The sequence below is a fragment of the Numenius arquata genome, chromosome 5 (assembly GCF_964106895.1).
Source record: "Numenius arquata chromosome 5, bNumArq3.hap1.1, whole genome shotgun sequence".
NCBI lineage: Eukaryota > Metazoa > Chordata > Aves > Charadriiformes > Scolopacidae > Numenius > Numenius arquata.
Window position 1 is genome coordinate 3,205,964 of NC_133580.1, and position 12,166 is coordinate 3,218,129.

At 42.8% G+C, this 12,166-nt stretch overlaps 1 protein-coding gene across 2 annotated transcripts in view; it reads left to right on the forward strand.

The window, feature by feature from the left end:
• The window catches only part of LOC141464322 (fibronectin type-III domain-containing protein 3a-like), a 29,591-nt gene extending 17,629 nt beyond the window's left edge, over positions 1-11,962 (forward strand). For both annotated transcript variants that reach the window (XM_074147150.1, XM_074147149.1), the window contains exons 14-25: positions 52-190; positions 1,491-1,559; positions 1,792-1,910; positions 2,010-2,115; positions 2,724-2,899; positions 3,724-3,837; positions 4,324-4,473; positions 5,177-5,457; positions 6,152-6,364; positions 7,656-7,822; positions 8,823-8,944; positions 9,848-11,962. In XM_074147150.1, the coding sequence (XP_074003251.1) occupies positions 52-190; positions 1,491-1,559; positions 1,792-1,910; positions 2,010-2,115; positions 2,724-2,899; positions 3,724-3,837; positions 4,324-4,473; positions 5,177-5,457; positions 6,152-6,364; positions 7,656-7,822; positions 8,823-8,944; positions 9,848-10,165 (1,974 nt within the window). In that variant the 3' untranslated portion in view covers positions 10,166-11,962. The remainder of the gene's footprint in view (positions 1-51; positions 191-1,490; positions 1,560-1,791; positions 1,911-2,009; positions 2,116-2,723; positions 2,900-3,723; positions 3,838-4,323; positions 4,474-5,176; positions 5,458-6,151; positions 6,365-7,655; positions 7,823-8,822; positions 8,945-9,847) is intronic.
• The last annotated feature ends 204 nt before the right edge of the window (positions 11,963-12,166 follow it).

The window sequence follows — 12,166 nt, forward strand, 5'->3', positions numbered from 1 at the left end:
CTTGTCATAAAATAAATCATTTATTCTATATTCCGTTTATTCCTGAAACAGCTCTTTGCCTACAACAGCGAAGGAAAAAGCAGTCCCAGTGAGGTGGTGGAGCACAGCACCAACCCTGATAAACCCGGAGCGCCCAGTAAACCCGCTGTAAAGGGCAAGATCCATTCGCACAGCGTGAAGGTTGCGTGGGGTGGGTTACCTTTCCTTAACACTGTGTTTGAGCGCTGCTGCTGTACATACAGTCACTCGGTAACGCGGATTGAAAACAGAGACGAACTCACAGAATCACAGAGTGATATGGGGTTGGAAGGGACCTCTGGAGATCAGCTAGTCCAACCCCCCTGCCCAGAGCTGGTCCACCCAGAGCAGGTTGTACAAGAACGTGTCCAGGCGGGTTTTGAATGTCTCCAGAGATGGAGACTCCACCACCTCCCTGAGCAGCCTCTGCCAGGGCTCTGCCGCCCTCAAAGTGAAGAAGTTCCTCCTCATGTTTAGATGGAATTTCTTATGTTCAAATTTGTGCCCATTTCCTTTTGTCCTGTCACTGGGCACCACTGAAAAAAGACTGGCCCCATCCTCTTGACACCCACCCTTTAAGTATTTGTAAGTGTTGATCAGATCCCCCCTCAGTCTTCTCTTCTCCAGACTAAAGAGACCCAAGTCCCTCAGCCTTTCCTCATCAGAGAGATGTTCTAGTTCCCTCATCATCTTTGTAGCCCTCTGCTGTACCCTCTCTAGCAGTTCCCTGTCCTTCTTGAACTGGGGAGCCCAGAACTGGACACAGTGCTCCAGATGGGGCCTCATCAGGGCAGAGCAGAGGGGAAGGATGACCTCCCTGGACCTGCTGGTCACACTCTTCCTGATGCACCCCGGGATGGCATTGGCCTTCTTGGCCACAAGGGCACATTGCTGGCTCATGGTCATCCTGTTGTCCACCAGGACTCCCAGGTCTTTTTCCTCAGAGCTGCTCTTCAGCAGGTCAGCCCCCAGCCAGTAATGGTACTCAGGCTAATTATTTGTCTCTGCAAATGTTGCTATGGCAGGAGAAATATTTGGCGTTACCAAAAAATTGCGACTTGGTTTGGTTTGGAGCTGTAGTACAAAAGTAATGGTTTTCTTTATTCATTTCAGAGAAGCAGTCAGTGCTATTGTAGCAGCCTCAGTTGTAATGGCCTCTAAATTTACTCTGATGCTTAAGTACTTTTCATATATTCTTAAAAAAGATAAGAGATGATACCTGAAATAGGCAGTATTTTCCTAGTTTTTCCTCTTCCTGGTATAATCACGATTAGTAATAGAAAAAAACCTGTTGTTCTGCAAAATGTGTTGTTAATATCTAAGTATGCTGGTTTCCGTTTCTGTTTGAATTGAGTTTTCTACCTGAGTATGTTCTCCAGTGAATGAATATGTTCTCTGAAACAGCTGATTACAACATAATGCATTGCTTTAAAATCTTCTAGAATTTATTCTAAGGTGTTGATTTCTTTCAGACCCACCTAAAGATAATGGAGGAGCAGACATTTCTAAATACTTTTTGGAAATCTCAGAAGCATCAGTTGGTGAGTTTAAGTACTAATTGAGGGTGCTAATTCACCACTCGTTGCTCTAGCAATTACTGTTCCGTTTCCACGTGTGTATATTGTGTTGTACATGTTCTTTGCGTAATTGATTATTCAAATTGGATTCTGTAGCTGGGTTAGCTCTTAATTAATAATCGCATGAGAGAATTTTCAAGGTTGGTTTTTGCAGAAGTTTTGTAGTGTAAAGTATTTTCCTTTTGTTTTCCCTCAGGAAGTAAATGGGACACCATCTACAGCGGTTCCCAGAGGGAACACGTGTGTGATCACCTGAAGCCTGGCACTTCCTACAGAATGAGGGTTTATTGCGTCAGTAAAGGCGGTGAAAGCCAGGTAAGAAAAACGAGAATAAATTTGCTTCGGAAAACCATTTCCATTTGTTAAATACTGTTTTTTTTGTTTCCGCTCTAAAACACTGTGTATTTCTGCCAGGCTTCTGATGTTACGACCGTTACGACATCGGCTGTTCCTCCTGGCCCCTGCCTTGCTCCCTGCCTGGCGGGCAAAGCTAAGCCCAAGGAAATCACTCTGCAGTGGGGTAAGCGCCAGTGCTTCCGAGCAAAATATTTGTCTGCTTTTAAATGTCAGAACAAAATGAAAAATCTGTAGATCTCTACAGGAGGAAAAAAAAAAATTAAAATACATAGATGTAGCCTATGTAGCTGTATTTTTTACTTTTTTTAAGAAGACCAAAGCTTGCTAAGCACCTCTAATTTAGTGACGCCTGTGTGTGCATGTGCCACAATACAGGGAGACTTAAGCAGACATAAAAGTCTTCCAGTGAGAGAGCTTCCCGACTGTCTCAGAACTGACATACATTTGGCAATTTAAAAACCAACCCTCCTTTTCTTATTTTTATCTCAGCAACAGAGATAATAAAGTAATGAAGATACGTGGGGTTTTTTAAAGGAAATACGTGGAAAATACCTGAAAAAAAAATACCTGATGAAAGCCATCTTAAACAATTCGTCCAGTATCTGTTGGGGGGGAGGGAAATCCAACTTCATAAAGTGTTTCTTTATGAAGATAAGATATATGATAAAACTCTGCACTCTGACTTTTAGAATTCATCTGATTTTGGCTAGAGACGGCTAATAATAAACTATTTAAAAGGAAAAGGTGAAAAAAAATTCTCTTTTTTCACAGGCCCCCCATCTGTAGATGGAGGTTCCGACATCACAGAATACATTGTAGAGATGGCAACCTCGGAACAGGAGGAACGCAGACAAGTGTATCAGGGTCCAGCATCTGAACACGTAGTAAACAATCTGCTTCCAGGGAGAACGTATTGCTTCTGGATACGAGCAGCAAATAAAGTTGGGGTAACCACTGCGGTTAACGAGATCCATTTTTATCTTTATTTTTTTTACACAAGAGATAATAATGATACTCTTGTCTTAAAGCCTGATGGTATTTTGTAGCTTCTGTGTTCTGTCGTAGTTTTGTGGAAGGAGCAAAATTTCTTAGGGGATAAAAAAAAAATTATTTAAAGAAGATTCAATAAATTAGGGCTGAAGGAAGGACTGAATGTCCCTGATAAAGGGGACGTTCCCTGTGTGTTGTATTTCTCTTGTTGTTTCCTGGATTACCGTCAATACCCAAGGTAATTAGTCCAAAGTTAGTGCTAGACATTCGATTACTTCTTTTAGTCATTTCTCTGCGGTGTGAACCCTACATTTCTGGCTGGGAGTAGCCACTTAAAGTTTGTGCCTTAAGAAATTGCCTCGTGTTTTGCAACTAGCGTAGGCTTTGCAGGTTGGTGGCGTGGGAATAGCGTTGTGTGGAGAGGAGCGTGTTCAAATAATACCAGGTTTGAAAAGGATTGGGATAAATGTTGGTGGCATTAAAAAGTCTGTCTGAAACAGTACCTGGCTGCTTCTGGAAGCCAGATCCCGACTAGAGAGGAAGGAGGAGTTGAAAAGCACAGCGGTGGGAGGGTTCCAGATATCCTGTGGGCACAGGGCCAGGTCATAAAGTAAACTACCTGAAAGGAATTGTAAACGGTGCTGAGAAACCAAGCACCGAACCCTTCTAGTTATTTCTCTATCAGGTTAAAAATAATTTGTTCCCTTCAGCTCATACACTCACACGTCAGTGTTTGCTCCGCTGCAGGTCCTGAATTCATGCAGTTTGTGGTTTCTTGCAGTTTGGCCCCCCCTCTGACAAAGCAGAGATCTCCACTGCTCCGGGCCCCCCCGACCAATGCTGCAAACCCCTGATAACTTGTAAAAGTGCAACTTGTGCTGTAGTTTCGTGGGAGGTAGGTTTTAATGTTTTTTTCAGTAACACATAGGTTAATATTTGGCTTTTAGAGTTGTAGTGAGGCGTGTGTGATACACAGAGAGGGAGAAACAAAAAAATGTAGAGGTGGAATATTTAAAGCACGTTTCTCGATAGAGGCATACGTTGGGTTTGTAAATTTTGCCAGCTGTGAATTTCCACCTTAACTGAAGAAATTGGGTGACATTTAATCTTCCTAATGGTATAGTAACTAGTATATAATATATTTAATTCATCAGATGGTGAGTTACTCTGGTCTGAACCGTGTTTTTGTTATATCCATGTGTTGAGATGGAAACCTTTTAACAAGCTGGACTTAAAATCATGCCCTTGGCTATGGTGGAAAAGACCTCGGGTTTCTGCCCCAGTGTTTCTGTTCCGATATCTGTTCAGCGTACTGAGAGATCCCACTCGCGTGGTGTGTATGTACCAGAGCTGAAGGCAAATTTATCACTTAAACCCCCAGAGTCCTGCGTGTAACGGCGTAGAAATCAGTGAATACCGGCTGGACTGGGGACAGGCGGAAGGATCGATGCATATCATTTACACGGGCCCCTGCCAGAGCTATGAAGTGAAAGGTCTCACGCCCGCAACCACGTATTACTGCAGAGTACAGGTATGAAAAGCCTTTTATTGTGTGTTATTAAACAAACGAACCATGTACGTGCAGTTTGAAGAAAAACTTCAGCTGGAGAGGAGGAAAATTGCGTACTGTTACCCAGAATCATAGAATGGTTTGGGTTGGAAGGGACCTTAAAGATCATCCAGTTCCAACTCCCTGGGCAGGGACACCTCCCACCAGACCAGGTTGCTCAAAGCCCCATCCAACCTGGCCTTGAACCCCTCCAGGGATGGGGCAGCCACAGCTTCTGTGGGCAACCTGGGCCAGGGTCTCACCACCCTCACAGCAAAGAATTTCTTCCTAATATCTAATCTAAATCTCCCCTCTTTCAGTTTAAAACCATTACCCCTTGTCCTGTCACCCCACTCCCTGATCAAGAGTCCCTCCCCATCTCTCCTCTAGCCCCTTTACGGACTGGAAGGGGGTCTAAGGTCTCCCTACTAATGCAATATTGAAGGTAATTGGTAAAAATACTTTCCTTCTCCCCCAGTCCCTCCTAACTGTATATATATTTAGAAAAGAGCTTTAGATCTAATGTTGTATGAAATACCAGACATTTTGCCGTATTTATATTTTATTTGGGAGATTTTCCATTCTCTTCCAAATTGCTTTTAATAATACTCAAAAGGATGCGTGAGAGTTGTGACTGGTTAGAAAAGACGTAGATTCAGTAAACGATACATGGTCTGTTTTTCAGGCTGTGAATGTGGCTGGCGTTGGGTTGTTTGGCGAGACTGGCGTGGTGACAACCCCCGCGGCGGTGCCCGCGGCGGTGGCAGTGCTGCATTTACTTGAAGAAGATCAAATGGAGACATCTCTTCCTTTATCGACGTGCCTTGCAATTCAGTGGGAAGAGCCGTGCTGTCACGGGGCAGAGATCACCGGGTATAACATCGAATACGGAGAAAAGCAGCTTGTAACTGTCGGAAGAAATACAAGCCACGTTCTGGAGAATCTGCTGCCTGACACTCTCTACAGGTAATAATTAATCGTTTTATTCTGAAACCGCGGTTGTAGGACTTTCAGTCAATAGCTTTGAGGGTGATGTGTTAAAAACTTAGGGCAGTTTTTTAATTGGTTTACAGACTATTTGCCTAATTCACTCTGCAGCTCTGAAAAAAAAACACAATAAAATTGTCATATCCAGAATTAAACCGCGATGTTTTAGCAGCAAGAGTTAAGATTAACGTTCTGTCTCGCAGCCAAGGCTTTATTCCAAGTTTTCTGGGTTTAGAATTGTTTATTCAGAAGCAATGCATGTGATGGGATGGTCAGTATCTCACCAGAAGAGGGTGAATGCACAGATAAGAGCAGAATTAGCTGTTCCCGTGTCGCGTCGCTTGGTTAAAGCCCAGGTGAGGTTGTGGATCCTCAGGGTCCGCGGGAGGCAAACGGCTCAGGGGAACGCGGGGGGGACCTGGGCACTTGTTCACTGAACAGGATAAGCCTGAACAATGCTGAGAAACACCGAGGCTTCATTATGCTGAAAACAATGTAATTATGTTGACTTGTTTTGAAGTCAATTATTTTTATAGTTAATTTCTAACTGCATTTTAATTGCTTTATTGTTTGTGGTTATATTCTTTACAAATTTTAACTCTTGCTTTATTACCCAGCATTTTTTCGGTAACTCAGTAAATTAACCATAAAGCTGCTCTTCTCGCCCTCCTAGAATTCGAATACAGGCCATAAACAGCTTGGGGGTTGGTCCTTTCAGTCATTCCATTAAAGCCAAAACGAAACCACTACCTCCTGACCCTCCTCATCTCGAATGTGTGGTCTTCAGCTACCAGAGCCTTAAACTGAAATGGGGTGAAGGTCCCAGCAGAGCTTTAATTACCAACCCGACACAATTCAACTTGCAGATGGAGGACAGGTTTGGCAGGTAAGATCAGCAGAACGTTAAGGACATGGTTGCTCTACAACTTCGTACCGAGTTTTTAAGACATTTTAAGTATTCTCTCTTCTGTTTGCACTAATAAGTCATTGGGGCAACCAAAAGTTTGCCCCTTACTTTGCATTTTTTGTCCTGGCTTTACACCAGAAGTGCTGTCAATAGCTGTTGCACTGGTATTTACTTGTAAACAGTAAATACTATTTAAATAGTAAATTAACTTAAATTTAATTTTATTTACATTTAAACAGTAAAGTAACATCTCACCATCTTCCTATGTTGCCGGTTATTTTTAATTTTGGGGAATTCTAAAATGCAGCCCAGTTTGAATATAGGAAACACGCATTTGACTGCTGTTCTTTAATTTGAAATTGGAACTTATGTACCTAATAACAAGGGTTATTCTCCTGATTGAAATCAAGATTTTGGTGGTCGTTTCGGTGGTAGCCTGTGTGTGGCTGTAGCTTAGTGCCTGGACAGGTTGCAACTGTAAATTAAGATTCCCACCAGTATGAACAGTGTGCGTTGCTGATTTAATGCACATCGTGAACTGTTGATGGCAATTACAGAATCATAGAATTGTCTGGGTTGGAAGGGACCTTTAAGATCATCTAGTCCAACCATCAACCTAACTCTGATAGAAACCATCACTAAACCATGTCTCTAAGCACTATGTCAATCTGTCTTTTAAATACCTCCAGGGATGGTGCCTCAACCACTTCCCTGGGCAGCCCATTCCAAGGCTTAATAACCCTTTCAGTGTCAACATTTTTCCTAATATCCAACCTGAACCTCCCCTGGCACAACCTGAGGCCGTTTTCTCTTGTCCCATCATCTGTGACTTGGGAGAAGAGACCGACCCCCCCCTGGCTGCCCCCTCCTTTCAGGGAGTTGTAGAGAGCAACAAGGTCTCCCCTCAGCCTCCTTTTCTCCAGGCTGAACAACCCCAGCTCCCTCAGCCTCTCCTTATAAGACTTGTGCTCCAGAGCCCTCACCAGCTCCGTTGCCCTTCTCTGGACCCGCTCCAGCACCTCAATGTCTTTTTTGTGTGAAAGGGCCCAAAGCTGGACACAGCCCTCAAGGTGGGGCCTCAAACTTCCTCCAGTTCAAACTGCCTGAGGTTCATCATGTCTGTATGTAGAAAGCTGGGGCACCCGGAATGTACTGCTACTTCTTTTTGTGCTTAAGTTAAATATGAAACTGTTCCACTGATGATACTGCCGTAGAAATTTGTGATTGCTGAATAACTTGAATTTGTATGTATTCGGTGGTTTTCTTCCAGGTTTGTTACTGTTTATAATGGTCCTTGTCATACATACAAGGTGCAGCGACTCAGTGAATCCACTACATACTATTTTAAAATCCAGGCGTATAATGATGCTGGAGAGGGAGAGTTTTCTGAAGTTTACGCTTTCACTACAACTAAGTCTCCACCCGCATCTCTTAAAGGTGAGCTCATGCCGCGCTAGAAACCTCCGCGAGGCATTTACCTACCAGGTTAAATGCTAAAACCTGACTTCTTTTCCCGGCCCAGCGTCTTTCCAGGGCCTTTGTGGGGCAGAGAAACGGAAACTCGTTGTGATGGGCTTCGTCTTGGTGTAAGAAGGGCTCTGCTGATGTAGGACCAGCATGTGGCCGTCTCCTACGCTGTAGCTCTTCCACCCCAGACAGTGAGGATTTCTTCTACCCTTTTTCAGCTGGAAAGTCATTTTACAGGGTTATCCATCATTTGATAGAAGTTACAATAGCGTGTAGGCAAATAGGGACACAAACAATTCCTCCGATGTTCGCTTTCTAATAGGAACATTCAAGATTGCTATTAGAGAAAGTCATCTGAAGATCAGAATGCTAATTACCCGCAGGAAAATTAGTTGACTCAATCGTATTTATAACGAGTAATTTCAGTTCTGGAGATACCCAGATATAAAATGTGTCGTCTTTAGTGATTTGGAAGGGATTCCTCGTCTCTACAAGCATTAACATGTCAAAAGCGCATCTTGTCAGCTTGAAAACAAAGACAAGTGTAACCTACAAATACTGCAATGATCGTTTTTTAAGTTTATGTCATGAAATGTAGCAAAGAAAAAGAAAGTAGAATGAAACAAATCTTAATTGCTTAAAATTATTTGCCTCTAAGAAGGACAGATCCCTCTACCTTGTTAAGAGATAAATGGGAGAAACCTTAAGCTTTTAGATTGCCGCTGCCCAGTCTCTTGCGTTAGAACTGGAACGTTTTAAAAGGAAAGCCACGGCAAACCAGAGCGAGAAAGCTTCTTCCTTGTCACTGAAACTAGTGCCCATTTGCTACATTAACTGTGAAAATGAGTCGCTGTAATAATTTTAGACCTTTTTTTCCAATTGAAAGAACAAGAACACTTGCAGAGACCATTGTTCTCTTTGTTTTTTTTTTTTTTTTTTTTTTTAAATGCCAACAATTGCTCTTTTCCAGCACCCAAAGCAAATCAGCTGGAAGAAAACACTTATGAAATCACATGGGAACCTTTACAGCCGATGAAAGGGGATTCCATTGTTTACATCCTTCAGCTTGCTGCTGGGAGAGAGTTTGATCAGGTACCTCCTACTTAACATAATGAACTTGAGGGTTTTTTTGCTTTGAAAAATTACTGGGGGGAAAAAAAAAAGATGTCTGTATTTGAAGGTTGAATTTCCTTTTGATGATGCTGCTGGCAGGGATACATCTCGTTTGGGCAAGGGCCTTGTTTTACCATGAGTTCTAGGTCTCAGTCGGTTCCTCTCCGTGAGATTTCCATTTTGTGATGGGTGGGGACAGCTTTCAGTGTATGGTCCTGCCATTCTGCCTCTTCACAGCATCGAAGGTTGCCCTAGATTGAGGATCACAGAGATTCGTTTCCCTGTTGACCCTTTGCTTGTTCTGTAAAACCAATGACTGTGAAGGCGGCTTGAGAGTCACTGGGAGAACTGGTTATCTGGAAGTGGGTTAATGCTGGTTTATCCTCTTCTCCCAGCATTCCCCTTGGCTCTTTTGATTCATAAAATTGTTTGGGTGGGAAGAGACCGTTAAAATCATGAAGTCCAACTGTTAACCTCACACTGACAAGTTAGCACTAAACCATGTCCCTCAGCACCACATCTACTCGTCCTTAGATACCTCCAGGGATGGGAACTCCACCACTTCCCTGGGCAGCCTGTTCCAGTGCTTGATAACCCTTTCGGTGATGAAATTCTTCCTAATATCCATCCTAAACCTCCCCTGGTGCAACTTGAGGCCGTTTCTTTTAGTCCTGTCGCCTGTGACTTGGGAGAAGAGACCAACCCTCCCTCACTACACCCTCCTTTCAGGGAGTTGTAGAGAGCGAGAAGGTCTCCTCTCAGCCTCCTTTTCTCCAGGCTGAACAACCCCAGCTCCTGCTCCAAAGCAGAACAGAAAGCATCATGTATTGTTTCAAAGATGAATCCCACATGAAGTGGTTCTTTTCTCCTCCTCCTGCCTAGGTGTACAAGGGACCAGAGACGTCCTTCCGTCTCACGAGCTTGCAGACAAACTGTGAATATCGGATCAGAGTCTGCGCTGGCCGCCAGTCCCAGGACTCTGCTGGATCACAGGAACTGTATGGACCTTACAGTCCCAGTACAGTGTTCTCATCTCAGAAACAAGAGCTGGTCCCACCCTCTGCTGATCTGACGACGGAGCTGGCGGAGACAAAGAAGACGTTACGCGAAGAGCGTTTCATCGCTATCGTTCTTCTCTGCGGATTTGCAGTGGTTGCTATTTTATTTGCTGTTGTTATTCAGTACTTTGTGATCAAGTAGACGAGAGCCTGTTGAGTACTCAACTTTTTGTACAGAAGCTATTTCGGGTATTTATGGTTAGTTCTAATAAAAGTCTCGGCTGGAAACGTAGAGTTCCGGGCGTTTCCAGTTTTGCTGCTGGCTGACAGTGAGGCTGGGCCGGCGGATCCTTTCCAAATACTGAACACAGATTTTCTTGTAGAAAGGGTAATCCTGGGTCCTCTGTAAATCAGGGTTAGCTGTTAATAAAACAGCAAAATAAAAACAAACCTGCCTTATTGCGCACACTGGGGGTGTGTGTGTGTGTGTGTGTGTGCACACTCTTCCTCTCTCCGAATTCAAAGCCGGTGCCCTTTGGCCGGTTAAGAGAGAGAGAAGGCATTGACGGAACGAGTCCTTTTCCAGTCCGACTAGAGCAGTGGTAGTCGATCCGCAGTGTTTAATCAGGTATCGTTGTAGTTTGGTATAAATGAAATACAGCAGCACAAATGCTTAAGCTTAGAGCAGTTACCGTATCGCAGAACATTACTAGAGCGTACCACATTTACTATACTGTAGAAGGAAAGCAGAATATTTGACTTTGACTTAGCGATATTACTACTTTACAGTTATTTTAATATTTGGGATTCAGTAATAATCATTTCAAGTGTTAAAAGTTAGAGGGTGCCGGCATTATTTTTTTTTTTTTTTTTTTTTTTAAGAGTTTTAATCAAAACGCTAGACGAAACGTTAGCAGGACGTGATGTCCGTACGGCGACGGCGCTGGGATGCGACGCTGCAGAAAAAAAGGCCCCTTTTTGTATCGTACATTTCTGAATGAAATGCTTTTTGGCTGGTGGTGAGCAGCTCTTGGCCCAATCCACATTTCACTCTCAGTGCCTGAGAGAAGAGTAATTCCCTGTGCTTCTGATCAAATCTCTGCAGTGGTTTTTTTTTTCAGAAGAGCCACAGGTATTGTCTTTAAGGAGAAAAGAGTGCATTTATGATAAATGTTACACTATTTGGCTCAAACTGAGCAAATGTTTTTTGTACTATTATTAACCTAAAAATAAAAAAAAAAAAAAAAAGAAGTTCGAACTGCTTTTGGATGCCCTTCTAACTTAATCTGAATTATCAAAATTGTACGTGAGAAGAACTCTTTTTAGATAACATTTATACAATGTTTTAAATGACTTGCTATCCCAGCGGTAGCAGCTTCACATTCCGTTGTTTTCCAGATGGGAATGTTCAACCTGCCGTGAATGAACTTTTCTGAAACTCGTCCTGTTTGTCTTGGGGAGGGAGGAGGGAGGGGTTTTTTTGGGGCGGGGGACGCTGTGCACTACGTACGACTGTTCTTGTTAAATCCGCTGGCGAATACCTAGAGATGAGCCTGAGAGCTGTCTTCTTGAGGTGAAATATTTGGAAAAGCTGGAACTCCCAAGTTTCCGAGACGTTTCAGAATGGGTCTTCCCAATAGCATTTGGAATTTGCCATAGAAAGGTCAATTTAGTGTATTTTTGCAAAGACTATGGCTACACTTTATATACATCGGAGCAATGCACTTGTACGTGGAATGTTGGCTGTGATAGTGCTACAGGCGAAGTATTTCCAGTAATTAATCACTTTAAGGGTCTTTCTCCTCTGGCAGTTGATGAATAATGTTGCGTTATAGTTTGAGGCATTGTGTTGTATTTCAGATGTGGAAATACCTAAATTATGACATAGTATCGCTTAATACTCTTAAAAGTAGATTTATGGTGCAATCTGAAATTAATCTTTTCAAAATGTACTCTTCATTTTGTACTCTATTTATTTTTGATTAAAAGTCCTGGGGGGAAAAAAAAAAAAAAAAAAAAAAATGTATGTTTGAATGTATTGTTCTACTTGTAGCAGAACTTTAAGTTAATCATTTATTATATCATAGAAATCTCTCCCTCCAGCGTCGGAAAGAGTTTTATACAGATATTAGTCTTTAGGTTGCAGAAGAGTTTACAATCTTTGTTTCTCCTCATAGTCTACTTTTAGCAACTGAGACTGCCT